This window comes from Schistocerca cancellata, chromosome 11, assembly GCF_023864275.1.
Source record: "Schistocerca cancellata isolate TAMUIC-IGC-003103 chromosome 11, iqSchCanc2.1, whole genome shotgun sequence".
Classification (NCBI taxonomy): Eukaryota; Metazoa; Arthropoda; class Insecta; order Orthoptera; family Acrididae; genus Schistocerca; species Schistocerca cancellata.
The window spans coordinates 75,117,279-75,145,042 of NC_064636.1; the positions used below are offsets into that span (position 1 = coordinate 75,117,279).

At 42.4% G+C, this 27,764-nt stretch overlaps 1 protein-coding gene across 6 annotated transcripts in view; it reads right to left on the reverse strand.

The window, feature by feature from the left end:
• Positions 1–27,764, reverse strand: part of LOC126108568 (histone acetyltransferase KAT2A) — a 432,376-nt gene that overhangs the window by 170,239 nt on the left and 234,373 nt on the right. For all 6 annotated transcript variants that reach the window (XM_049913857.1, XM_049913859.1, XM_049913855.1 and 3 more), the window contains 2 exons: positions 26,956–27,174; positions 6,596–6,788 (listed from right to left, as the gene is read on the reverse strand). In XM_049913857.1, coding sequence (XP_049769814.1) covers positions 6,596–6,788; positions 26,956–27,174 — 412 coding nt within the window. The remainder of the gene's footprint in view (positions 1–6,595; positions 6,789–26,955; positions 27,175–27,764) is intronic.

Sequence of the window (27,764 nt, forward strand, 5' to 3'; positions counted from 1 at the left end):
AGTGTGCGCTGATATGAAACTTCCTCACAGATTAAAACTGTGTGCCGGACCGAGACTCTACCAACTGAGCTACCCAAGCACGACTCGTGACCCCTCCTCACAGCTTCAATTCTGGTTTGCAGGAGAGTGTCTGTGAAGTTTGGAAAGTAGGAGACGAGGTACTGGCAGAAGTAAAGCTGTGTGGACGGGGCGTGAGTCGTGCTTGGGTAGCTCAGTTGGTAGAGCACTTGCCCGCGAAAGGCAAAGGTCCAGAGTTCGAGTCTCGGTCCGGCACACAGTTTTAATCTGTCAGGAAGTTTCATATCAGCGCACACTCCGCTGCAGAGTGAATATCTCATTCTGGAAACATCCCCCAGGCTGTGGCTAAGCCATGTCTCCGCAGTATCCTTTCTTTCAGGAGTGCTATTTCTGCAAGGTTCACAGGAGAGCTTCTGTAAAGTTTCGAAGGTAAAAGACAAAGTACTGGCAGAAGTAAAGCTGTGAGGACGGGGCGTGAGTTGTGCTTGGGTAGCTCAGTTGGTAGAGCACTTGCCCGCGAAAGGCAAAGGTCCCGAGTTCGAGTCTCGGTCCGGCACACAGTTTTAATCTGTCAGGAAGTTTCATATCAGCACACACTCCGCTGCAGAGTGAATATCTCATTCTGGAAACATCCCCCAGGCTGTGCCTAAGCCATGTCTCCGCAATATCCTTTCTTTCAGGAGTGCTATTTCTGCAAGGGTCGCAGGAGAGCTTCTGTAAAGTTTCGAAGATAAAAGACAAGGTACTGGCAGAAGTAAAGCTGTGAGGACGGGGCGTGAGTGGTGCTTGGGTAGCTCAGTTGGTAGAGCACTTGCCCGCGAAAGGCAAAGGTCCTGAGTTCGAGTCTCGGACCGGCACACAGTTTTAATCTGTCAGGAAGTTTCATATCAGCACACACTCCGCTGCAGAGTGAAAATCTCATTCTGGAAACATCCCCCAGGCTGTGGCTAAGCCATGTCTCTACAGTATCCTTTCTTCCAAGAGCGCTAGTTCTGCAAGGTTCGCAGGAGAGCTTCTGTGAAGTCTGGAAGGTAGGAGACGAGGCACTGGCAGAAGTAAAGCTGTGAGGGTGGGTCGTGAGTCGTGCTTGGGTGGCTCAGTCGGTAGAGCACTTGCACGCAAAAGGCAAAGGTCCCACGTTCGAGTCTCAAACCGGTACACAGTTTTAATCTGCCAGGAAGTTTAATATCAGCACACACTCTGCTGCAGAATGAAAAATCTCATTCTGTATCACAAACAATGTCACCAATGGGGGCGGGTCGAGGGAACACAACATACTGCCTGTCGGGCAAAGATACAACCTCCACGCACCCCACTACGGAGCAAGAGACTGCGTGCCTTGCGGTCCTGTTAAATATAGTTGCAATTGCACCGATGTTAGACGTGGGTCACTTCTTGCCTGTTGCATAATGTAGCACTCGTCTGCTGCTGTAGTTGTTCGTGACCGACCACCTTAGCTCCTTTCAGGCAGCATTTCCTGTGGTTAGGGACACTCCCCGTGCACGTGGAACAGTGGTGTGAGTGGTACAAAACTCCTCAGCTACACTCGTCACACTTCGTCCTTCTCCCATTTAGTGTGAGTCTACGCAATGTGAAGTCATCAAAACGTTATTTCTGGGACATGTCGTAATGAAGATCACCGACACAGTGTGCCATAACTGCTCGCTGATTGACACACAATCCTCTGCCATTCCTTCAACTACCTCACATTGCTAGGCCAGCCCCATTTGCCAGTACAGTCATACTGCCTTCACACAGTGTAACGTCTAACTTTCTGTACGTGAGAGAGACCTCTGGCAACATGTTCCCAAACTTTCACTCAGTTCTAATCACTAGTTAATGTGTTATGTTACTTTATCCAGCTCGCCCTTAAGGTTTGCAGAGCAGTGTATAATGAAACACACACATACAGGGCTATTACAAATGATTGAAGCGATTTCATAAATTCACTGTAGCTCCATTCATTGACGTATGGTCACGACACACTAAAGATATGTACAAAAACTCATAAAATATTGTTCGGCTGAAGCCGTACTTCAGGTTTCTGCCGCCAGAGTGCTCGAGAGCGCAGTGAAACAAAATGGCGACAGGAGCCGAGAAAGCGTACGTTGTGCTTGAAATGCACTCACATCAGTCAGTCATAACAGTGCAACGACACTTCAGGACGAAGTTCAACAAAGATCCACCAACTGCTAACTCCATTCGGCGTTGTTATGCACAGTTTGAAGCTTCTGGATGCCTCTGTAAGGGGAAATCGACAGGTCGGCCTGCAGTGAGCGAAGAAACGGTTGAACGCGTGCGGGCAAGTTTCACGCGTAGCCCGCGGAAGTCGACGAATAAAGCGAGCAGGGAGCTAAACGTATCACAGCCGACGGTTTGGAAAATCTTACGGAAAAGGCTAAAGCAGAAGCCTTACCGTTTACAATTGCTACAAGCCCTGACACCCGATGACAAAGTCAAACGCTTTGAATTTTCGGCGCGGTTGCAACAGCTCGTGCAAGAGGATGCGTTCAGTGCGAAACTTGTTTTCAGTGATGAAGCAACATTTTTTCTTAATGGTGAAGTGAACAGACACAATGTGCAAATCTGGGCGGTAGAGAATCCTCACACATTCGTGCAGCAAATTCGCAATTCACCAAAAGTTAACGTGTTTTGTGCAATCTCACGGTTTAAAGTATACAGCCCCTTTTTCTTCTGCGAAAAAAACATTACAGAACACATGTATCTGGACATGCTGGAAAATTGGCTCATTCCACAACTGGAGACCGACAGCGCCGACTTCATCTTTCGACAGGATGGTGCTCCACCGCACTTCCATCATGATGTTCGGCATTTCTTAAACAGGAGATTGGAAAACCGATGGATCGGTCGTGGTGGAGATCATGATCAGCAATTCCTGTCATGGCCTCCACGCTCTCCCGACTTAACCCTATGCGATTTCTTTCTGTGGGGTTATGTGAAAGATTCAGTGTTTAAACCTCCTCTACCAAGAAACGTGCCAGAACTGCGAGCTCGCATCAACGATGCTTTCGAACTCATTGATGGGGACATGCTGCGCCGAGTGTGGGAGGAACTTGATTATCGGCTTGATGTCTGCCTAATCACTAAAGGGGCACATATCGAACATTTGTGAATGCCTAAAAAAACTTTTTGAGTTTTTGTATGTGTGTGCAAAGCATTGTGAAAATATCTCAAATAATAAAGTTATTGAAGAGCTGTGAAATCGCTTCAATCATTTGTAATAACCCCGTATAAATATCTCTTTCTGATCACTATCTAACTAAAAATGTACAGAATGATAGGAGAACAATTGCATTATGTCATCAAATGTAATGGAAGTACTTCCTGAAGGTGATTGTGGCTAGTAGCAAAATGAAATTAAGTATTTCTAGACAGCAACTGCAAGTGACTAAAATCTTGTAAATAGGAAAATTCGACGCAGAGAAGTGTTAATAATTCAAGGTGAGAGAATGGCTGGTAAATACTTACCTCCATGAGGAAACATTTCCTATTTCAGAGCACAAAACTCTAGTTCTAGCTTTAGGATCTTATATGTTCATTATTTGTGGAGGGAAGATGGTAGGCATCTTTTAGTGTAGGAACTAATCTACCCCCTAAAGAAGAAACACAGAACAAATGGTTTTAAGTACACCCCACTCATCCTTACTGAACCAGTGGCAAGTGGCTATGAGACGAATAGTTTGGTTGGATGCTGAAACTTCCTAGCAGATTAAATCTGCATGCCACACTGGGACTCAAAACATGGGGCCTTTGCCAGTTGCGAAAAGTTGCTCTACTCCCCGAGCTACCCTAGCATGACTCGTGACCCATCCTCACTCCTTTACTTCCGCCAGTACCTCGTCTCCCACCTTCCAAACTTCACAGAGGTTCTCGTGTGAAACTTGCAAGCCTCGCTCTCCTCGAACAAACGATATTGTGGAGACATGGCTCAGCCACAGCCTGAAGGATGTTTCCAGAATGAAGTTTTCACTCTGGAGTGAAGTGGGTGTGCTGATATTAAACTTCCTGGAAGAGTAAAAACTGGCAAATGCCCTCGGTCTGAGTCTGGCGCACAATTTTAATCTGTCAGGAAATTTCATATCAGTGCACACTCCACTGCAGAGTGAATAATTCATTCCAGATGGCTGCCGATGAGCAAGTTTCTACTGTCATCTTCCTGCGAGTTTGTGGTTTCACATGGCTCACATGAAATATTGGTGAAAAACTTTTATTTTCAACTTTGGGATATCACTGCAGTAACACACCAAATGGGCCCATGTTGACCACTGTTGATGACAGATCTGGTCGGCTATGAGCTGGCATCTCAACAGGAAATGTTCAGAAACTTAGGGATATGATTCTGCAGGATCATAGGCAGACCAACCGAGAGCTCTGCAACAGCTTGTAACAAATTACAGTAGACCTGTAAACGTGCGAGTCTTTAAAGATTTGGACTCCTGTGTACAAAGCAGCTTCAAATGTCTGACTGCTTTACAAGTTAGTTAATGGGTTAAAAATGTGACATTATGCATGTAAGTGAGAAACATTTTATAAAAGGTTTGAAATTATGCTTAAAGTTTTTTGGAAATCACTAAATGCTCTTATTATGAAACAATGGATGAATATAGTCTGGATAATTTGTACTCCATTTTAAGCAGCTTCTATGTGTATCACATCATATCCCCTGAACTATATGTCGGACAACGATATAATTTTGGAAGTACATTCAATGGTATATGTAGATACTGTTTGCAAAATACACTGTGAATATAGTTGGTAGTAAAGAAGTAATAAATTAAAAGGCAACACATTTCATGGACAGTATCCAAATAGACCACTGTGTGACACACAGTTCAAGAGATATGTCATAAACATTGAGATGCATGAAAAACTAGCCTCTGTTTGAAATGGAGCGCACATTACCCAGACTATATTCACCCAGTATTTCATAATGAGAGCACTTACCAACTTCCAATAACCTTTAAGCATAATTTCAAGCAACTTCCAATAAACTTCGAGCTTAATTTCACACAGTTCCTGTACTTTTTCTCACTTACACACTTAAAGATTTAATGCATTATTAACTCGTGTAAAGTAATCATACGTTTGAAGCTGTTTTATACATGGGAGTTCAATTCTTTACAGAATCAGGGGTTCGCTGGTTTGCTTCTAAGAAGAGTACTTTGAAGGTGACGGTGGGGAACAAGATCTCGGTAAGACACAGTAATTTTAAAGTATTTTTTGAACTATTGTATAACACTGTATATTCTACTTTTAGCTGTTTGTATTAGCAGTACTAACAAGGGAACCTCCCCATCGCACCCCCCCTCAGATTTAGTTATAATTTGGCACAATGGATAGGCCTTGAAAAACTGAACACAAATAAATCGAGAAAACAGGAAGAAGTTGTGTGGAACTATCAAACAATAACCAAAATATACAAACTGAGTAGTCCATAGGCAACATAATCAACTTCAAGGATGACGCGAGCACCGGAGCGCCGTGGTCCTGTGGTTAGCGTGAGCAGCTGCGGAGCGAGAGGTCCTCGGTTCAAGTCCTCCCTCCCTGTTTACTTATTTTATTTTTGCAAAGTTGTGATCTGCTGTTCGTTCATTGACGTCTCTGTTCACTGTAATAAGTTTAGTGTCTGTGTTCTGCGACCGCACCGCAAAACCGTGCGATGAGTAGACGAAAGGACGTGCCTCTTCAATGGGAACCGAAAACATTTGATCCAGGAAAACACGTCTGATATATTCTATACGACACTAAAGACGGCATGTGCGTTACATGACAGGAATATGTAGTCGACCCACCTAACTTACACACTTGGCGAATGGGTGAAAAGATTCTTCTACCTTGCCCGATTTAGGTTTTCTTGTGTATCTGATAATCACTCCCAAAAAAAAATGAAAACATAAGTGTGTGTTACATAAACTGCAATAAATGAATGCAACAGTTTCACAGTCGCACAATTTTCTCTGTGCTCTGTCAAAACATCCGTTTTTAATGTTTTCAAATTTTTCCATGTGTAGACCGTCAAATCCTGCATATCTACAAGCATGTCATGGAATTTTGGAGAGCGAAGTTGATTATGTGCGAGTGCCTGAACACTGAATTTGTCTGAAAATAAAAATTAAAATTTTTCACTCGAAGGAAGACTCGAACCGAGGACCGCTCGTTCCGCAGTTGCTCACGCTAACCACGGGACCACGGCGCTCCCGAGTCTACACCGTCCTCGATGTTGCCTGTCTTGCACATGGACTACTCAGTTTGTATATTTTGCTTATTTTTTTCATAGTTCCACACAACTTCTTCCTGTTTTCTCTATTGATCTGTGTTCAGTTTTTCGAGGCCTATCCACTGTGCCAACTTATAACTAAATCTGAGGGGGCTGCGATGGGGAGGTTCCCTTGTAAGGATTTTAGTTCCCGGAGGTAAGGATGGCCAGCCTCGGGCCTCCTTGTAATCTTTAAAAATCTTATTTCGCAGGTCACAAAAAAGCAGTAGATCGCAACATACGAGCACACATTTGCGCCGCGCGCGTGCGACACGGCCGGCCACTCTACACTGTACTCACGTCGGGGCCTGCGGAGTGGCCGGGGTGGTCGATCTGTGCGATGATGTCGGCCACCGTCTCCTCCGGCAGGTCTCCTCCGGCCTCCTGCCCCGCGGCGGCCGCCAGCGCCGACGCCGCAGTTTTGCGCCGCTTTCCTCCGCCGCTCGCACTCGGTGTCCCTGAGGCTTCGTCCTGAGCCACACGCTTCTCGGTGCTGTCAAAAAATGGAACGGAGTTTAGCCCGTTTGCTTTTGCTGACGGGGACATCTGCAACTGATGAAATCGCCAGCTACAGTTGTAAAAGTAGTTATCGACTGAAGTCCTTGCACTACGACGTTTCAGGGACTCGGCCCCATCTTCAGGTGAATCTGTAACAGGGTGTCTATGTGGACAAGAAAAAAATATTCCCGGATTTCCCGGTTAAAAACACAATTTCTCCCGGATGAAATTACGTATAAAGCGGGTGAAAATACATCCGTGTTAAGTATCAGTATACATTCCCTCGGAGCTTAGAAACCTATACATTCCCTCGGAGCTTAAAAAGCTATCAGTCCTGTGAATCGTAAAGGCCTTATACCGGCGGAGGACGTCCCAGCACTCTAGGAAACGAAATCCAGGAAAAACAATGCGTTTGGGAAGTTGTTTGATGCGAGACAATATACACAGAGTTTATTTTCGTATTTCGAAAGTATATACACAAATTCCACAAATTACAGCACAGTAGCTTCCGAAACTATAAAACAGAGATTGCGTGGAGCGATGCACTTTTGTCATCCAGTCATAGCTCATGTCACGTGATCTCGCTAGCAAATGACGGCAGTTAGAGCACGAGGCCTACGAGAAAGACAGGCCGCGGCGCGTACGTTACGAAGATAGGCCGAGCTCGCTCAACTCAGCAAAGTGCTTTTCTACACCGGTCAACTCTTAAGTAGATGTGTATGTCCGAACGAGAATTGCATCGTTCATTGGCATCCACTGTTATTAGTCCTACAATGATAGGAAGTCCGTAGGGCTACTAACAGGCTCTAATTTGGCAATTAAAATCGTGCCAAAATGATTATCAGTTGTGTAGAAAAGTCGAAGTGTTCTGGCACAAAGAGACTTGTGACATTGCTCAGTAACACATTATGCACATTTTTTTGAAGGTCAATTACACTTTTTGCCATCGATTGCATAATTTTTTATCTATGAAAGAACAACATTAAATATGAAAACTAACTTGAAGCTCGGTCTTTTTTTAGCGTGTGTTACACGTTAAGTCATATCAAATACAAATGTGCCGGTAAAATTTTAAATACTGGCATAAATGACTTATCTTCTGGGCCCGACATTTCTCAAATGGCTGATCCTCAAAGTGTTAACGCTTTGAATGAGAGTTATAACGCCCTGTGATTTAAGAAATTCACTGCACATTCTCACACGTAACATAAATCATCTTGCGTGGAAATTTACTTTGAAAGTAACGCATCTCAAGCCACTATTCGTAATATTTTCTGGTGATCTGTTAGGAATGTAAACAATTGAGACGTCACGCACATCGAATGCACGTTAGTTATTACGGATGTACTGCATAATCTTCGACCTAAAGCCTTTGACACTTTTCGGTGTCGGCAAACTGGTCTCTGCATTGTGTAAATTACCCATTTTCTATGCAACTAAACTTTTATTTTGGTGTTACTCTCTGATTTATGTTTCATTGCTGCAGTATTATTCAGCATTAGTGGACTAAAGTTCTTTGTCAGCGTATCAGATCTTACACGTCAAACCTATAAAACTTTAACTGAAATCTAAAACAATGAAAAATCCCGGAATTCTAAAAAATTCCCGGGTTTTTCCCGGATTTGTCCCGGATGAAAAAATTCCCGGGTTTTTCCCGGATGTCCCGGGCCGTATACACCCTGTGTAAGTTAAAATACGTACATACGAGAGTTGGAACTTACGTAGTGGCAACTATTTATTCACAACTGATACAAAAGCGTTACATCTTTGCACCGGTTACTGTCCTTCAAAGTAGTAGCCAGTATTGTGCCGAACGCGTTGCCAGCAATGTGGAAGGCGTGGTATACCGTTAGCAGAGCCTGTTCTGTCGACGGTGCGAATGGAGCAGTGTATTGGCTCTCGAATCTCTGGAACAGTTCCGAAGTGAATGCTACGATGTGGTTCCTTCATCTTCGGAATCAAATCAAAGTCGCAAGGACTTAAGTCGTATTACTGTTTGTTTTTAGAGCATCAGAACCAACTGTGGGAGATGCGCCGACTCCTTACACAGGTGGGGTAAACTTCCTTCGGCCGCTTGCGACTGTGGCGCTGAGAGACAGACGGTCGAACACGTCGTGCAGGAATGCCCACTGAGGGTATACGAGGGTGACCCACAGGATTTACTAATGGCGACCCGAGAGGCAATCGACTATTTATTATCTAAGCTGGACGTCTGCTTGTGATTGCTCTTCTGTGAGTGTTAATTTACAATTGGCAGTGTCCTTATATACAAACTGTTATTTATTGCTCTGTTTATACATATGTGATTTTTTTTTAAATCGTGTTGTTTCTGTCATTTTTACTGTGATGTTATGAGCCATACGCTAAATAAAATAAATAAATTTAGAGCATCACCTGTGACCAGCTCTGCGAAAGAAGCGGTGACACTTTCTGCACAACCCACACGTCATTTCGCACGACAAAGTGCGGGCGCGTACGGCACGAGCTGTGGCCGCTCTGTTCGGTTGACGGGACTGCGGAGTACTGTACTAGCCACCGTACTTCCCTGACTCGAGTCCTCGTGTCGTGGCATTCGCTTCAGAACCGTTCCGGAGATTCGACAGGCAGTAGACCACTCCATTCGCACCATCAACAGAACAGGCTCTGCTAACGGTATACTACGCCTTCCACATCGCTGGCAACAGGTTCTACACAACACTGATGACTGCTTTGAAGGACAGTAACAGGTGCAAACATGTAACTCTTTTGTATCGGTTGCGAATAAATAGTTGCCGATATTTAAGTTCCGACCCTTGTATTATAAAAATGTGTGTGTGTGTGTGTGTTTTACACATCTCCTCCTAAACTACTAGACCACCTGGGACATATACGATGGTTGTATATAAATTAAGATTTCCAATGATTTTCCACATAGTAAACATTATTTTATTGCAAAATAAATTACAGATTCTAAAAGCTTGGGGTTTTAGCTATTTTTCATCATAGTCCCCGTCACGATCAATGCATTTTTGGAGATGTTCCAGAAGCTTTTTCATAACCTCATCATACCACTGTCCCACCCACTCATACAGGAAGGAATCGACAGCTGCCTTCAGCTCTTTGTTGCTTCAGAATTTAATTCCCCCCAAACGTTGTTTCAAGGTGGGAAACAAACAGTAGTCACTGAGAGTCAAATCAGGACAGTACAGAGTATGGTCAATGACTTCTCACCCAAATTTGGTGACAAGATCTGTCGTCGTGCTGGCATCGTGAGGGCAGATGATGTCACGGTGCAAAAGGAACTCCCTTTGTCAGCCGACCCTGCCTTTTGTTCTGTACAGCCCGGTGTAGCTATATTAGTCTCTCGCAGTACCTTGCCACATCAATTGTTGTACCCCTTTCCAGGTAGTAGACAAGCAGAATGCCTTTTCTATCCCAAAATACTGAAGCCATAACGTTCCTTTCTGATGGCATTTGCCTGAACTTCTTGAGGATTGGAGAACCAGAATGCCGCCATAATTTTGATTATTTTTTAGTCTCTGGCGTGAAGTAGTGGACCCACGTCTCATCCCCAGTTACAACTGAATCCAGAAATTCCTCACCTTCTTCCCAGTAACAGCGCAGAAACTTGGGGGCACTTCTGATGCACTCCTTTTTGTGTTTATCAGTGAGCATGCATGACACCCACCTGGCACACATCTTGTGATACTTCAAAATGTCCATCAAAATCTTGTCCTCCGTAGTCTTAGAGGCATCCCCTATCAGTTCGGCAATCTCTCGCACACTCACATGCCGATCCACAAGCAAAACTTTAACTTTCGTCACTGTATCATCTGAAACTGGTGGATGCCTGTGGCGGGCCACAACATGAACGTTTGTACGCCCGTCTGCAAATTCCCTATACCACTTCGGCACATTTTTTTATGTCCATACACTTTTCTCCACACACATCGAACAACTGGTGACGTATTTCAATAGGTGTTGACCCCTTAAACCACAGAAATCTGATCACAGAACGCAATCCACATTTGGCAGGAGCATCTATTTTCCCTTCCATTGTTAACAGCTGCTACGCCAAAAATGAGAGTCACAGAGAGGTGGGGACTGGCTAGAATAATGGTGTGGGAAGCAAGGAACATGCTACTGTTTCAAATCTGAGCTAGCTCGTTCCCAATGGGGGCTCGTTAGAGACCTTACTTTATGGACAACCCTCATATCTGTTACTGTCTGGCAACAATTGCTCTTGGAGTGAGAACCAGCTAGCTGTCATAGTTCATGAGATTTGATGTCATAAACACTGAGATGTGTGAAAAAAATGTCACATCACTCACAAAGCTTTAATACATTTATTCTTTACCACTATGACATTCCTACAATCAAGTCAACTTAACCGTTAAGCAGCTGTGCCCACTTATAAAGTGCGCCAACTGCAGTAATACTGTCTTGTAACATTCCACTGCTGTTTTACAATTGCAAGCCCATACCTATTCCTTCATTATTGCCTCAGCTAAACACTGATACATTATGCTGTCATACTTCCAAGTGAGCAGCAGTAATATAAAACAAACAGCGAGACAAGTGAGAAAAATTTTTTCGATCCGTGCAAGAAAATGACCCAGATTCTGAGCTAGAAGCACAATCCCACAATGAGGTATTTGTCTGTGAAATGATTAGTAACCGAATAAGAATTTGACTGGGATCCGATTCAACTGCACTGTTTAAGGCTCAGAGTGGGTCATTACTTGTGGAAACACTTGTGCACAACGACAGATTCGTTTGATTAAACAGTAATTTAGCTCATATAATAAACACCATTGTTAAATTAAACTAAGATTAAACTGTTATTTACCTCATACACTGGTAACACAAAGACAGCTATTCTTTACATGTGTGCAAAGTTTGCCGCACACCTGCTTGTGTTATGAAAATTGGTGCACCCGTTCGAAGCTTAAGAAAATTCGTGCTATGCTTTTGACAGTTCTCAACTGTTGTGGAAATGTCTGTATGCAAAAACAGTTGCCATCTATAGAGCTATAAAGAGGTGTTGCCATAGAGACTTCTAACAGTCATATTGTAGACACATGAAACAGCTGCTCCCAGCATACAGAAACTGTCCAGGATATTACACTACAAACGAAGTTCATGTTTTGTTTTCATTTCTGAAAGAAAATTGGTAAAACAAATAGTGAGGCTACGAAATATATCTAAACTATAAGCAAGCTAACAGTAATAGACGAAAAGCTAATTGGAGTCATATAAATGCACTCCATCGAACATACCTATTAATATTAGGACATTGGGTTCAGGGCAAAAATAACTTACAAAGCACCACATCTGCTGTACATGGTTCCTCATTAAATATCCAAACCCTACTGTAAAAAAGTGCCTTTAAGCTGTAACTGACATAGTCAGCATTATCCAGCAAATGCCAGCAAGAGGTAACAAAGTTAAAAAAAAAAAATCAAATAAACTATTACTTTATAGATCTAGAAAAGGCATATGACCGGGTTCCTAGGAGGAGGTTATTGTCTGCTCTACGAGATTATGGAATAGAAGGCAAACTTTTGCAAGCAATTAAAGGTCTTTACATGGATAGTCAGGCAGCAGTTAGAGTTGATGGTAAATTGAGTTCATGGCTCAGAGTAGTTTCAGGGGTAAGACAAGGTTGCAACCAGTCTCCACTGTTGTTCATATTATTTATGGATCATATGTTGAAAACAATAGACTGGCTGGGTGAGATTAAGATATGTGAACACAAAATAAGCAGTCTTGCATATGTGGATGACTTAGTTGTGATGGCAGATTCGATTGAAAGTTTGCAAAGTAATATTTCAGAGCTAGATCAGAAATGTAAGGGGTACGGTATGAAGATTAGCATCTCCAAAACGAAAGTAATGTCAGTGGGAAAGAAATATAAACGGATTGAGTGCCAAATAGGAGGAACAAAGTTAGAACAGGTGGACGGTTTCTCACAGGATGGCAACATAGTGAAAGAACTGGAAGCGAGGTGTAGCAAAGCTAATGTTGTGAGCACTCAGCTACGATCTACTCTCTTCTGCAAGAAGGAAGTCAGTACCAAGACTAAGTTATCTGTGCACCGTTCAATCTTTCAACCAACTTTGTTGTATGGGAGCGAAAGCTGGGTGGATTCAGGTTACCTTATCAATAAGGTTGAGCTTATGGATATGAAATTAGCTAGGATGATTGCAGGTACTAGTAGATGGGAACAATGGCAGGAAGGTGTGCACAATGAGGAAATCAAAGAAAAACTGGGAATGAACTCTATAGATGTAGCAGTCAGGGCGAACAGGCTTAGATGGTGGGGTTCGGTTAAGAATGATTTTGAAGTAATAGGCTTAACATCAGAAGAGGCACCAATTTTAGCACTGAATAGGGGATCATGGAGGAATTTTATAAGGGGGGCTATGCTCCAGACTGAACGCTGAAAGGCATAATCAGTCTTAAATGATGATGATGATGATGACTATTACTAAATTACACAGATGGGGGAAAAAATCGCAACACCAAGAAGGAATAGTGCGAAAAACAAAAGTTGGTAGTCGTGTTCCCAGATATGAAAGATGATGCAATATTCAAATTTTGTGCCAGCTGGTTAAGAGTGGCACTAGCAGCGCCACTATGAAGATGCAACTTGGATTTGCTTTAAATACACACTTTAACAGTTGTCAGTATTAGTTACTTCTGAGATTGGAGATTGTAAATTAATGTTAGTCAACAACAACTTTAAGGTGACAAAGACACCATTAACAAGTGTCCGAGTTTGAAACGGGCCGTGTAACACGGCTACGAGAAGCTGGATGTCCCTTCTGCAATACTGCAGAAAGACTTGGCAGGAACGCAGCCACTGTTCAGGCAGTGATGGCCACGAGAATGTACAGTTGCAAGAAGACTGTGCTCCAGATGGCCACGTGGTACCATCGAGAGGGTAGACCGGGGCCGACCAGAAATTCTACACGCATGTGGTGCTCTTGCAAGTGTGCAACTTCCGGGTGACAGCGTGCACGCCGCAGCCGTCAGCGTTCATGTCGTGAATGTTTCTATGCACAGATATCGCTCCTCTGTTACACAAAGCGCGTTACGACACCTCTTATGTATATCACAACCTGGGCTGTAACTGTAAGATCTGTTGCTTCATCGAGCGCAACAGAGAAAGCAACAAAGTATTTAGCCTTATTTATTAGCTGCCTGTGCAGATCGCTGGCCGTAGCACTGATACGTCTTGTCACTGTTTGTTTGGATAGACTGATTTCTTGAAACCTGCTAACGTTCGTGGGACACACAAGTTCTGCAGCATCAATCAGACACCCTTTCACAAACTCCCCTTCGGAAAAGGGTTTCCCAGATTGTGCAATTCCTAATGCGATTTTAAAACTTGCTCGCAGTGAAGATTTAGTGTGGTTGTCACTCTGGAAAATTGAAAACAGTACATTGTACAGCGTACAGTAAAATAGACATAAATGTAACACAAGAAACTAAGAGTTCAAGAAGTATCAGTTACTTTGACGTACAGTAAAATCGAGTTGATGTGTCTCATCCATTTTCTGAAGGACATTTAATTTTGCTTGCCGGTCTTCACTGCTGAGTACACTACACTCGTCTTTGTGATATGTACTGTAATGTCTTTCAATTGAAAACTTACGCTGGACGCCTATTATTCGGCGGCACAGCAAACACTGTGAGTTTTCACCAACGGCTACAAAAAGGAATTGCAGTTCCCAGTCATTTTTAAACGACTGAGAACATAGATCTCCCGTGCTTTGCTTTTTCACAGTACTTGCCATTTCTCAGTACTTCTCTGTTAAGGTTACGGTCACCAGGGATAAACGAGACTGGATATGTTGCGCTCTTGCTTGTACCACATAAACAGGGAAGTGGAGCCGCCGCCGTTCATTTAGGACACATGTCTAATAACAGCTGTCGCTGTCGCTCCCTGTCGCATACGTGCACACATGTGCAGCTTTTGGCCGGCCCTGGGGTAGACCATCGTATTCGGCGTATGCTCTGGCGCACCGTACTGTATCTGCACCTGCAGTCTGAGCAGCAATTGGCACCACAGTGACACAGTGAACTGTTACAAATCGGTTACCGCAAGAACAGCTCCGAGCCAGACGCTCTATAGCACGCATTCCAGTGACCCCAAACCATCGCCATTTGTAATTTCAGTGGTGTCGAGCAAGAGCTCATTGGTGGACAGGGTGGAGGTCTGTTGCATTTTCTGACGGAAGATGGTTCTGCCTCGGTGCCAGTGATGGCCGGGAGTCGGTTAAGTGGCGGAGAGCTGAGGGCTGCAGCCAGCATGCCTGTGTGCTAAACACACTGGAGCTACTACACCCGGAAGTACAGTCTGGGGTGCGATTTCGTATGACAGTAGGAATACACTTGTGGTCATCCCACACAGCCAGACTGCAAATTTGTACATCAGTCTGATGATTCGACCTGTTGTGCTGGTACTGACGAACAGCATTCCAGGAGGTGTTTTCAACAAGATAATGCTCACACACGTAACACCACTGTAACCCAGCACGCTCTACAATGTCGACAGGTTGCCTCGGCTTAGTCAGTCACCACATCTGTCTCCAATCGAGTACATACGGGACGTCATCAGACGACAACTCAAGCGTCGTCCAAAAGCGGCACTTATTGCCCCTGAATTGACTGACCGAGTGGAGTAGGCACGGAACTCCATCCCACAAACTGACACCTGGCATCTGTATGACACAATGCGTGCACATTTGCATAGCCACATCCAACATTCTGGCAGATGCACCAGTTATTAATGTTCCAGCATTTCACATTTACAATAGCTAATCTCACGCTTACATTAACCTGTGATCTTGCCAAGTTAATCATTTAAATATGTTACCTAGACAAATGTATTCCCAAAATTTCATTACACTACATTAATTAATTTTTGGTGTTGTGAGACTTTTTCTGTCAGCGCGCAAACAAGCCAACAGTGCTAGAGAAAAAGCTAATTGTGATCACATAAATGCACTCCACTGAACATAGCTATAAATAGTAGGATGAAGAGTCCGTGTCAAACCTAACTTACAAGGCACTATGCCTGCCATACATGGCTCATCAGATACCCAAATGTGCCGGTGCAAAAAAATACTTTTCAGCTGTAACTGGCATAAGTCACCCTTATCCAGCAAGTGCTGGCGAGAGGGCACTGAGTCTCAAAAAACTAAAAAAATTATTATTAACTATGGCTACTGTGCACTGTTTTTTAAAGGACAAATATCTCTTCTACATGTGCCATTACTACTTTGAGCTGTTTTTCTATAGCTAGTTCTATTTCCAAAATTTCATCGTCTCTTCGATCCTTATCCTAATTACACTACAGTCCATAATGTGCACTTCTAACGTCATGTTTACTACGATGTGGCCTGTAGCACCACTGCTCCGTTCTCTTTCTGTTGGCAGCTGCAATGCCCTGGCACTCTGTGCAAGGTTCTGATGTGTTAGCTGCAGTGTAGTAGCATCAATTTGCATGTGTTTTGAGTTTCTCAGTTAATGACCCCTGAATAGCAATTTCATTGTTCCAGTTACAAGTTACTCGTGTGCTGCCTTCCAATGACAATGCTACATAAACATTTGAATGATTGGTCCTGTACAGCTGAATGTTACATAGTTTTTAGCATGGTGTTTTCAGCTGTGTGCCTCCCACATAGTGTATAGTGTCTAATCTCGCTTTATTTGTTTTTTTAGGCTATGTGCCCTCTTGCCAGTACTTGCTGGATAAGGATGACATATATCCATTACAGGTGAAAGATGCTTTTTGTGAGGAACGTTTGAGTATTTAATCTGATGCGCCACGTACAGCATGTATAGTTAGCTTTGACGTCAATGTTTTGTCCTACTATTTATAGGTATGTTAAACTGAGTGCATTTATGTGATACTGATTAGCTTTTTGTCTAGCACTGTTAGCTTGTTTATAGTTTAGATATATTGTTTTATTTTAACTTACAGATACACCTGACAATAGGGCTGAGTCCCTGAAACCCGACAGTGTAAGGAGTCTGTGAATAAATAATTTTACAACTGCAGCAGATAATTTGATCATGAACAAAACCTATTTGTGTTTAAAACTTATTTTACACACACCTGAAAAATAAAATGTTGAAAAAGTCCTACAATGAACTAAATATTTGTATTCACTAACCAAAAAAAAAAAAAAAATGTTAAAGTTGACCAATTTTGAATATCAGAGAGGTAAGACACGTGTGCCATGAATCTAAACAGGATTTTCAAAGTCAAATTTTTGTTTGTGGTTCATCTTTATTATGACGGCATATGTGGAATAAGTAAAGGATGCTTCAAAATGAATATTAGGGTTTCAAGCCTTTGTAGCATTTCTTACATTCAAATTACAATTGTAAAGGACACATCGAAAGAAAGAGCAACTCCAACAGTTTTGTTTGTTTACATGTGCACATATGCAGTTTCCTCTGTCTTCCATTAGAAAGTGCAAATAGCAAAGATGGTGAACAATGAACAAGAACCTTCTTGTGTTCCATATTAATTTCAATTGTAACCCTCCAAATTATAACAACACCCATCGATGGTATCATCAGCTTGATGTTGAAAAGGGCAGAACATGAGGTGACCAAGAGCAATTGTAGAATGTGTTGAATGAGTGATAGCCATCCACTTATCCATCTTTTTCTCACTGATTCTCCCCCCCCCCCTCCCCACACACACACACACACACACACACACACACACACACACACACACAAAATGATGAAACAAAAAAAGTTTATTGCATATTACATTTTTGCTGTTCTGCAGTAAAATTATGCGTCAAACACTTCTTTATCATTTTTTATAACCAACTCTACGTGCATCACATTTTGCAGGCAGCACCCACATATACCACTGAAAACAGCTGCAAAATTGCATCACTGAACAACACACAATTCAGGAGATACAATATCATAGACATTGAGATGTGTGAAAAACTAGCTTTTACCTACATTGGTAAACTCCCCAGACTATATTTATCCATCTTTCATAGTGTGAGCACTTAGCAATTTCCAACAAACTTTAAGCATAATTTCAAATCTTTTCTATACTTTTATTGTTCACATGCTTAATGCCAAATCTATTTCAAACATTAACACTCTTCTAATCAGACATTTCAAGCTATTTCGTACCTGGGAGCTGTATTCTTTAGAAAATAAGGGGTTTGCTGCTACAACAGATTTTGGGTGTCAGAAGCTTTCAAGTGTTGATAGACACACACACACACACACACACACACACACACACACACACAAACACAGACACCTATGCCTAACACATGGAGCCAGCACCATGCATGTATACAGGTGTGTGTGTGTGTGTGTGTGTGTGTGTGTGTGTGTGTGTGTTAATCTAACTTGACAAAGGAAAATGCCAAAAGCTAGAAAATTATATTCCTTTGTGTGTGTCTACTGACAATTCAATGTTTCTGTTTTTCATTGAGTAGTCTGGTTTAATCCAAAATAACTGTTATTTCTTCTTTTGACAGGGGAGAGGTACAAGTGAGCTCAGGCTGCCTGTAGTGGGGCAAAGGGAGAAAAAGCTGTTTTTACAAACTTGGAGGAAAACGAGATGGCAAAACAAAAACCAGAGAGAGAGAGAGAGAGAGAGAGAGAGAGAGAGAGAGAGAGAGAGAGTAGTTCACAAATATCACCTTTGTCAGTGGGTTCTTAAAATCTAAAACACGTAGAAAATAGCATAGTTATACAAACACAGTACCACATCATTACATGTTTATATTTTTACTGTTCATTTTTTTAAATATAGTTTTCTGTGGATACTTTCATGCTACCTTATTTAGTGTATGTTATGGCATATTTTTAAGAACTGTCATCACTGTTTGTGGCCTATTTTCTGTGCTTTTTCTGAGAAAAAGCACAAACAACAACAGTTCTTAAAAACATGCCATAACACACACGTTTTAGATTTAAAGAACCCACTGATGATGGTGATATTTGGTGCCGAAACTAGTTTGGGGAATAAAGAAGTAAGCAAATAACAAAGGTGCATCATGGTGGACTCATAATCTCCACATTGTTCTTTTTCTATGCACACACAAACCAAATGGAAGAGTTCCCAGATAAAGTTATTGTTGTCAGTGAATTGATATGGAACTGTTCAATGGCTAATCTTTCATTATGTACCGGATTACTCAATATACTCCATATATTTGCTATCGATACTGACATGTTCAGAATTATAATCTCACTTCTCGTACATGTTACAATTTTTAAGGTTTTGTGACTGTCCGACATGTTTCCTAAAATTTTAGTGTGATGTTTTAATGTGGTATCAGGATGGCTGGCTTATCCTGCATGAATAGCAAAATAGTAGTAAATGATAAACATTTTTTTCATAATTTTGCAGGGTTTGCCAACGAGAAAAATTTCACTAAATTTTGAAATTATATGTAAAGTTTTTTGCAAGTCAAATAAAATACTGGGTTAACTCCTGCATCACAGGCTACGCTTCTTTTTCATTCCCATGCCTGCTCCTCTGATATGTAGGTTGTTCTCAAGCTCAAAGCAATTGTTGCCTTTCATATATACAGAATGGCCCATTGATAGTGACCGGGTCAAATATCTCACGAAATAAGCATCAAACCTTTGTCAACTTATCATTTCTGAGAACACATGCTGTTACAGTGTGATTACATGTAAATACCACATTAATGCAATACATGCTCAAAATGATGTCTGTCAACCTCAATGCATTTGGCGATACATGTAACGACATTCCTCTCAACAGCGAGTAGTTCGCCTTCCGTAATGTTCGCACATGCATTGACAATGTGCTGACGCATGTTGTCAGGTGTTGTCGGTGGATCATGACAGCAAATATCCTTGAACTTTCCCCACAGAAAGAAATCCAGGGACATCAGATCCAGTGAACGTGCGGGCCACGGTACGGTGCTTCGATGATCAATCTACCTGTCATGAAATATGCTATTCAACATCACTTCAACCGCACGCGAGCTATGTGTCTGACATCCATCATGTTGGAAGTACATTGCCATTATGTCATGCAGTGAAACATCTATCACAAAGGGAAAAAAGTGTTCCAACTAAAACATTCATATTTCATTACGTACTACACGAACGTGTAATAAAACATGGGGGTTCCTATTTTAAAAACACGCAGATGATATCCATTTGACCTATGGCAGCGCCATCTAGCAAGCCAACCATAGTGCCATCTGGTTTCCCCCTTCAAGCTAGACAAGTTTTGTTCTTTGTAGTTTTTTCATTTGACGCTTATTTTGTGAGATATTTGGCCTGGTTACGCTCAATGGACCACCCTGTGTATCACATTTAGTTGGAATTGGTGCAGTGGTTTAGGAGGAGTTGTGGAACACACACATACACACACACACACACACACACACACACACACACACACACACACACACATCCACTTTTATAATATATATGGATTATGAGCCCAATATCTTTCTGCATCACACAAGGCACTTACACACGTCAAGGCTGCTGAGGCGATAACATGAAGAAAATGTACAGAACTTCAAGAAAGTAGTTATTTCAAAATAATTACTTTCAGTTTTAGTACTGGAAATGATAAATGGTTACCAATTTGCTGTCTCCATTCGTTGGCTTTCTAATAAGTCAAAGAAAACTGACTTGAACCAGTTTGTTGTAAAAGAGAGGCTAGGGAAGGCATTTTGATTTTTGATGGTATTTATGGTACTGAAAGGTGACAAATATTACACTCGTGGCAAAAGTCATGGGATAGTAATATACACGTATACAGATGGCGGTAGTATTGTGCGCATAAGGTATAAAAGGGCACTGCACTGGCAGAACTTTCATTTGTATTCAGTGATTCATGTGGAAAGGGTTACAATGTGATGACGACTGCATGACGGGAATTAAAAAGACTTTGAACACGGAGTGGTAGTCGGAGCTAGACACGAGGGACATTCCATTCCAGAAATCGTTAGGGAATTCAATATTCCGAGACCCACAGTGTCAAGAGCGTGCCAAGGATATCAAATTTCAGGTATTACCTATCACAAAGTAATGCAGTGGCCAACGATCTTCACTTAACGACGGGGAGCAGCGCTGTTTGTGTAGAGTTGTCAGCACCAACAGATAAACAACACTTCCTGAAATAACTGCAGAAATCAGTGTGGAACTCGACGAACGTACCTGTTACGCCAGTGCAGCGAAATGTGGCGTTAACGGGCTACGGCAATAGACAACCGACGTGAGTGCCTTTGCTAACAGCACGGCATCACCTGAAGCAGCTCTCCTGGGCTTGTGACCATATTGGCTGGACCCTAGACGACTGGAAAACCGTCGCCTCATACATTGGTCCTGATTTCATTTGGTAAGAGCTGGTACAAGTGTGGTGCAGACTCAAGTTGCCAACAAGGCACTGTGTAAGTTGGTGGTGGATCCATAATGGTACTTACATCGAATGGACTGGGTCCTCTGGCCCATCTAGACCAATCACTGGCTGTAAATGGTTATGATCGGCTACTTGGAGACCATTTGCAGCCATTCATGGATTTCATGTTCCAAAACAATTTTTTTTGTTGTTGTTCATCAGTCTACTGACGGGTTTGATGCGGCCCGCCACGAATTCCTTTCCTGTGCTAACCTCTTCATCTCAGAGTAGCACTTGCAACCTACGTCCTCAATTATTTGCTTGACGTATTCCAATCTCTGTCTTCCTCTACAGTTTTTGCCCTCTACAGCTCCCTCTAGTACCGTGGAAGTCATTCCCTCGTGTCTTAGCAGATGTCCTATCATCCTGTCCCTTCTCCTTATCAGTGTTTTCCACATATTCCTTTCCTCTCCGATTCTGCGTAGAACCTCCTCATTCCTTACCTTATCAGTCCACCTAATTTTCAACATTCGTCTATAGCACCACATCTCAAATGCTTCGATTCTCTTCTGTTCCGGTTTTCCCACAGTCCATATTTCACTACCATACAATGCTGTACTTCAGACGTATATCCTCAGAAATTTCTTCCTCAAATTAAGGCCGGTATTTGATATTAGTAGACTTTTCTTGGCCAGAAATGCCCTTTTTGCCATAGCGAGTCTGCTTCTGATGTCCTCCTTGCTCCATCCGTCATTGGTTATTTTACTGCCTAGGTAGCAGAATTCATTAACTTCATTCACTTCGTGACCATCAATCCCGATGTTAAGTTTCTCACTGTTGTCATTTCTACTACTTCTCATTACCTTCATCTTTCTCCTATTTACTCTCAAACCATACTGTGTACTCATTAGACTGTTCATTCCGTTCAGCAGATCATTTAATTCTTCTTCACTTTCACTCAGGATAGCAATGTCATCAGCGAATCGAATCATTGATATCCTTTCACCTTGTATTTTAATTCCACTCCTGAACCTTTCTTTTATTTCCATCATTGCTTCCTCGATGTACAGATTGAAGAGTAGGGGGCGAAAGGCTACAGCCTTGTCTTATACCCTTCTTAATACGAGCACTTCGTTCTTGATCGTCCACTCTTATTATTCCCTCTTGGTTGTTGTACATATTGTATATGACCCGTCTCTCCCTATAGCTTACCCCTACTTTTTTCAGAATCTCGAACAGCTTGCACCGTTTTATATTGTTGAACGCCTTTTCCAGGTCGACAAATCCTATGAAAGTGTCTTGATTTTTCTTTAGCCTTGCTTCCATTATTAGCCGTAATGTCAGAATTGCCTCTCGTCCCTTTGCTTTTCCTAAAGCCAAACTGATCGTCACCTAGCGCATTCTCAATTTTCTTTTCCATTCTTCTGTATATTATTCTTGTAAGCAGCTTCGATGCACGAGCTGTTAAGCTGATTGTGCGATAATTCTTGCACTTGTCAGCTCTTGCCGTCTTCGGAATTGTGTGGATGATGCTTTTCCGAAAGTCAGATGGTATATCGCCAGACTCATATATTCTACACACCAACGTGAATAGTCGTTTTGTTGCCACTTCCCCCAATGATTTTAGAAATTCTGGTGGAATGTTATCTATCCCTTCTGCCTTATTTGACCGTACGTCCTCCAAAGCTCTTTTAAATTCCGATTCTAATACTGGATCCCCTATCTCTTCTAAATCGACTCCTGTTTCTTCTTCTATCACATCAGACAAATCTTCACCCTCATAGAGTCTTTCAATGTATTCTTTCCACCTATCTGCTCTCTCCTCTGGATTTAACAGTGGAATTCCCGTTGCACTCTTAATGTTACCACCATTGCTTTTAATGTCACCAAAGGTTGTTTTGACTTTCCTGTATGCTGAGTCTGTCCTTCCGACAATCATGTCTTTTTCGATGTCTTCACATTTTTCCTGCAGCCATTTCGTCTTAGCTTCCCTGCACTTCCTATTTATTTCATTCCTCAGCGACTTGTATTTCTGTATTCCTGATTTTCCCGGAACACATTTGTACTTCCTCCTTTCATCAATCAACTGAAGTATTTCTTCTGTTACCCATGGTTTCTTCGCAGCTACCTTCTTTGTACCTATGTTTTCCTTCCCAACTTCAGTGATGGCCCTTTTTAGAGATGTCCAATCCTCTTCAACTGTACTGCCTACTGCGCTATTCCTTATTGCTATATCTATATCGTTAGAGAAATTCAAACGTATCTCGTCATTCCTTAGTACTTCCGTATCCCACTTCTTTGCGTATTGATTCTTCCTGACTAATGTCTTGAACTTCAGCCTACTCTTCATCACTACTATATTGTGATCCAAGTCTATATCTGCTCCTGGGTACGCCTTACAATCCAGCATCTGATTTCGAAATCTCTGTCTGACCGTGATGTAATCTAATTGAAATCTTCCCGTATCTCCTGGCCTTTTCCAAGTATACCTCCTCCTCTTGTGATTCTCGAACAGGGTATTCGCTATTACTAGCTGAAACTTGTTACAGAACTCAATTAGTCTTTCTCCTCTTTCATTCCAAAACAATAATAGATTTTTTACGGATGACAATGTACCCTGACATTGGGCCACAATGGATTGTGGCTGCTTTGAAGAACATTCTGAACAGCTCGAGCAAACGATCTGGCCACTCAGGTCACCCACCACGAACTCCGTCAAACACTTATGGGATATAATCAAGAGGTGAATTTGTGCACAAAATTCTGCACTGGTAACACTTTCGCAATTATGAATTTAACATTTTCTGTTTTCTACTCCATAATGTACTTTGGACTTTCCTGAACATTTTGCTACATAATACATTAAAATCAGACAATTGTTAGACCTTCAAATAATATTTTGAATGTTGATGTGTGACTAAAATGTAAACTTTCACGGCCGGAAATATCATGTCCATTATAATTATCCGGGTTGTTATGCCGTGGTCGGTACCACCAAAAGAACTGTTTCTACACGTTTGGAAGAGCACAAGGGAAATTGTAGAAGAGGAGAAACGGAACGATCAGCTGTTGCGGAGCATGCTTTCCAGCCAGGGAACCACAATATTCGTTTCGAGGAGATGCAAGTACCAGCGGCCACGAGCGGATACTACGAAAGGCTCTACAGGGAGGCAATCGAAATCGCTAAACACCCAAGTAATTTCAACCGAAAGGAGGAGGGCGTCAAATTAAACGGTATATGGATGCCGGTGTTAAAGAAGATGTGTACCACCCGTCCACTACTGGGTGATGGCAACGGCGATCGACGGCGACGGACAGCGGCCAATTGCACTGTTGTTGTTGTTGTTGTTGTTGTTGTTGTTGTGGTCTTCAGTCCTTAGACTGGTTTGATGCAGCTCTCCATGCTACTCTATCCTGTGCAAGCTTCTTCATCTCCCAGTACCTACTGCAACCTACATCCTTCTGAATCTGCTTAGTGTATTCATCTCTTGGTCTCCCCCTACGATTTTTACCCTCCACGCTGCCCTCCAATACTAAATTGGTGATCCCTTGATGCCTCAGAACATGTCCTACCAACCGATCCCTTCTTCTGGTCAAGTTGTGCCACAAACTTCTCTTCTCCCCAATCCTATTCAATACTTCCTCATTAGTTACGTGATCTACCCATCTAATCTTCAGCATTCTTCTGTAGCACCACATTTCAAAAGCTTCTATTCTCTTCTTGTCCAAACTATTTACCGTCCATGTTTCACTTCCATACATGGCTACACTCCATATAAATACTTTCAGAAACAACTTCCTGACACTTAAATCTATACTCGATGTCAACAAATTTCTCTTCTTCAGAAACACTTTCCTTGCCATTGCTAGTCTACATTTAATATCCTCTCTTGCACTGACGTTTTCAAAACACGTGACGTCACGTCGCGGCGCGGGGGCGCGCGGACACGGAATTTAGTGGCAGTCAGTAGCGAGCCAGTGTGTGTGTGTTGGACCTCCCATCGAGCTACGGACCCCCTTGAAGATGTCTCCCGCAGTCGGAGACGAAACGTTGGGAATCACCACTGAATTCATCAACCGACCACGGCATAACAGCCCGGATAATTATAATGGACATGATGTGTGACTGTCAAATTTCGCAGCTACGCGTATACTGCCACAGTTGAGCAGTCAGATCTTGAGAACTACACAGTCTAGATGGCTGTGAATTGCTTTTTTTTTTTGTGCCTACCGCTACGTCTCAGAAGTTGGATTACGAATAAACAAATCAGTCCTTTGTTGTTGCTACTAGTTTTCGTTGAAAGTAGTGTGATTATCGGTTATTTTTGTAGTAAGCTAACTTCTATTGCTTTTTATAAATAAAATGAGTTAAGCATAAAAGTAACTTCAAGAAATGCAAATTTGCGGGTAACAGATATGTACTTGAAAACACCGATGAAAGTCATGTCATGCTTTGTGTCCACCTCCACAAAACACTCGGTGTAAATATACGCATGCTGGATTTTCTGGCATCTTGCATGAATTAACACATACACATTCTCTTCCTTTGTCAGTAATGGAGGCAATCAAACCTATTTACAGAGATTTGGCAAATCCTGAGCTACTAAAGAAGTGTTAACATGGGAGACCCAGAATGTGAATGAGTCCTTCAATAATGTTGCGTGGTGCCGCGTGCGTAAAAATGTAATTGTTGGCCTTATGACTGTCTGATGCTGAAATAACTTTTAATGGTGGGAACTATGAAATACTTCAGGTTCTGGAGAAGTTAGGGGTAAGATTTGGACAGAACACAGCTAAAGGACTGTGGGAACTGGATGAGCTTTGTGTACATGAAACAGAGTTAGCTGCTCAGCAAATGACAAAAGAAGGAAGAAAGAATTTCTAGTGCATAAAAGACACAGAAATGTAAGTCTGTATAAGAGGTTGGGTTGGGTTGTTTGGGGGAAGAGACCAAACTGTGAGGTCACCGGTCTCATCGGATTAGGGAAGGACGGGGAAGGAAGTCGGCTGTGCCCTTTCAAAGGAACCGTCCCGGCATTTGCATGGAGCGATTTAGGGAAATCACAGAAAACCTAAATCAGGATGGCCTGATGCGGGATTGAACCGTCATCCTCCCAAAAGTAAATCCAGTGTGCTAACCACTGCGCCACCTCGCTCGGTAAGTCTGTATAAGAATTTGTAATAAAGAAAGTTTTAAACCTCAACATCTCTGAACTACAGTTTCTAAAAAAGTACTGATGGCAGAGGCATGAAATTTTCACAGCATGCCAAGTGTGAGATTCAACACACATGGAACTACAATAATTAAAATATCGTAAGTTGTTTTGTTTTTATGTTCATTTATTTACAAAATTCTGTCAAAAAAATGTGAAAAAATATAACATGTCCCACAATACAATTTTAGTAATAATTCTAGTTCAGTGTAGCTAGAAAGATGCATCCAATAATTGTGGAAAATTATAAGTTGGTGTCTTGAAAAAGTTTCCAATATAATGGGTCACAAAATTCAATAATTTAACATTGGCGGCATAGGACATACAATGTCTCCTTAACATTTCTGTAGCGGACTTCCAACAAGTCGAATCCATGCCACAAGGAGTGGCTGAACTATGACAGGCAAAAGGAGGTACAACACAATATTATGAGGTATTCCACGACTTTTGCCACCACCGTGTAAATGGTCTACTGAGAACGTTATGCACAAATGTGCCATCATAGGCGAAAATCAAACCAAAATTAAAGCAAAGCCACGAGGGGAGACGTTACAAGAATTCCCACCTGTACCCACCTGGCGACAGACCCACTCTCGCGCAGCTGCTTGCGAGCAAAGTTGGAGGCGGGGGAAGCCCCCGGTGCGGCGGCCCCGGCCGCGGGTCCGGCCGTCGCCGTGGCCGCCCCCATGGACGCGGTCACAGCCAGCACGTGCGGGGGAGGCGCCTGCTTGAAGTCCGGGTCCCAGATGGGTGACGAGGACGCGTAGATCTCGTCCTCCAGCATCGTCAGGAACCTGCGACACACGGGGCCCTCAGCTGGACCGCGGGAAGTCGCCGGGGCTTAAAAAAGTTCGTTCCGCGCGTCGACTGCCGCAGTGAGGCGACGGGCCCGATCGGTACGAATTCGAGTAGACTGTAGTAATCTTTGACGATTTCAAGAAGACCTTTGCTTCTGTTAACAGAGAACTTATCTGTAAAATACTCTGAAAGTTTGGTGTAAAGTCTAAATTAGCAAATAAAATGGTTTGAAAGAGCTTCACTTTCCACACAAGTTAATAAAGTTAGTACAGATGTGTTCAGACGAAACTTATTGAAGAGTAAAGATCACTAAAGGAATGTCAGAGCATTTTGAAGTAAGAACTGGTCTTAGACAGGAAGGCATCTTATTTCCAATACTTTTGAATTGAATTTTAGAAAAGACAGACAGAGGGAATCAAAAATTAAACCAATCTGAAATAAAACTGGGTTATACGTCATAACAAACTGGCTTGCAGATGCAGACAATGTTGTCCCAGTAAGTGGTAGTAAACAGGACTAGCGTCTCATGACAAGTTCTAACAGAAATATTTCAGGGAAAGCAGAGTTACAAATTTATGGGGAGAAA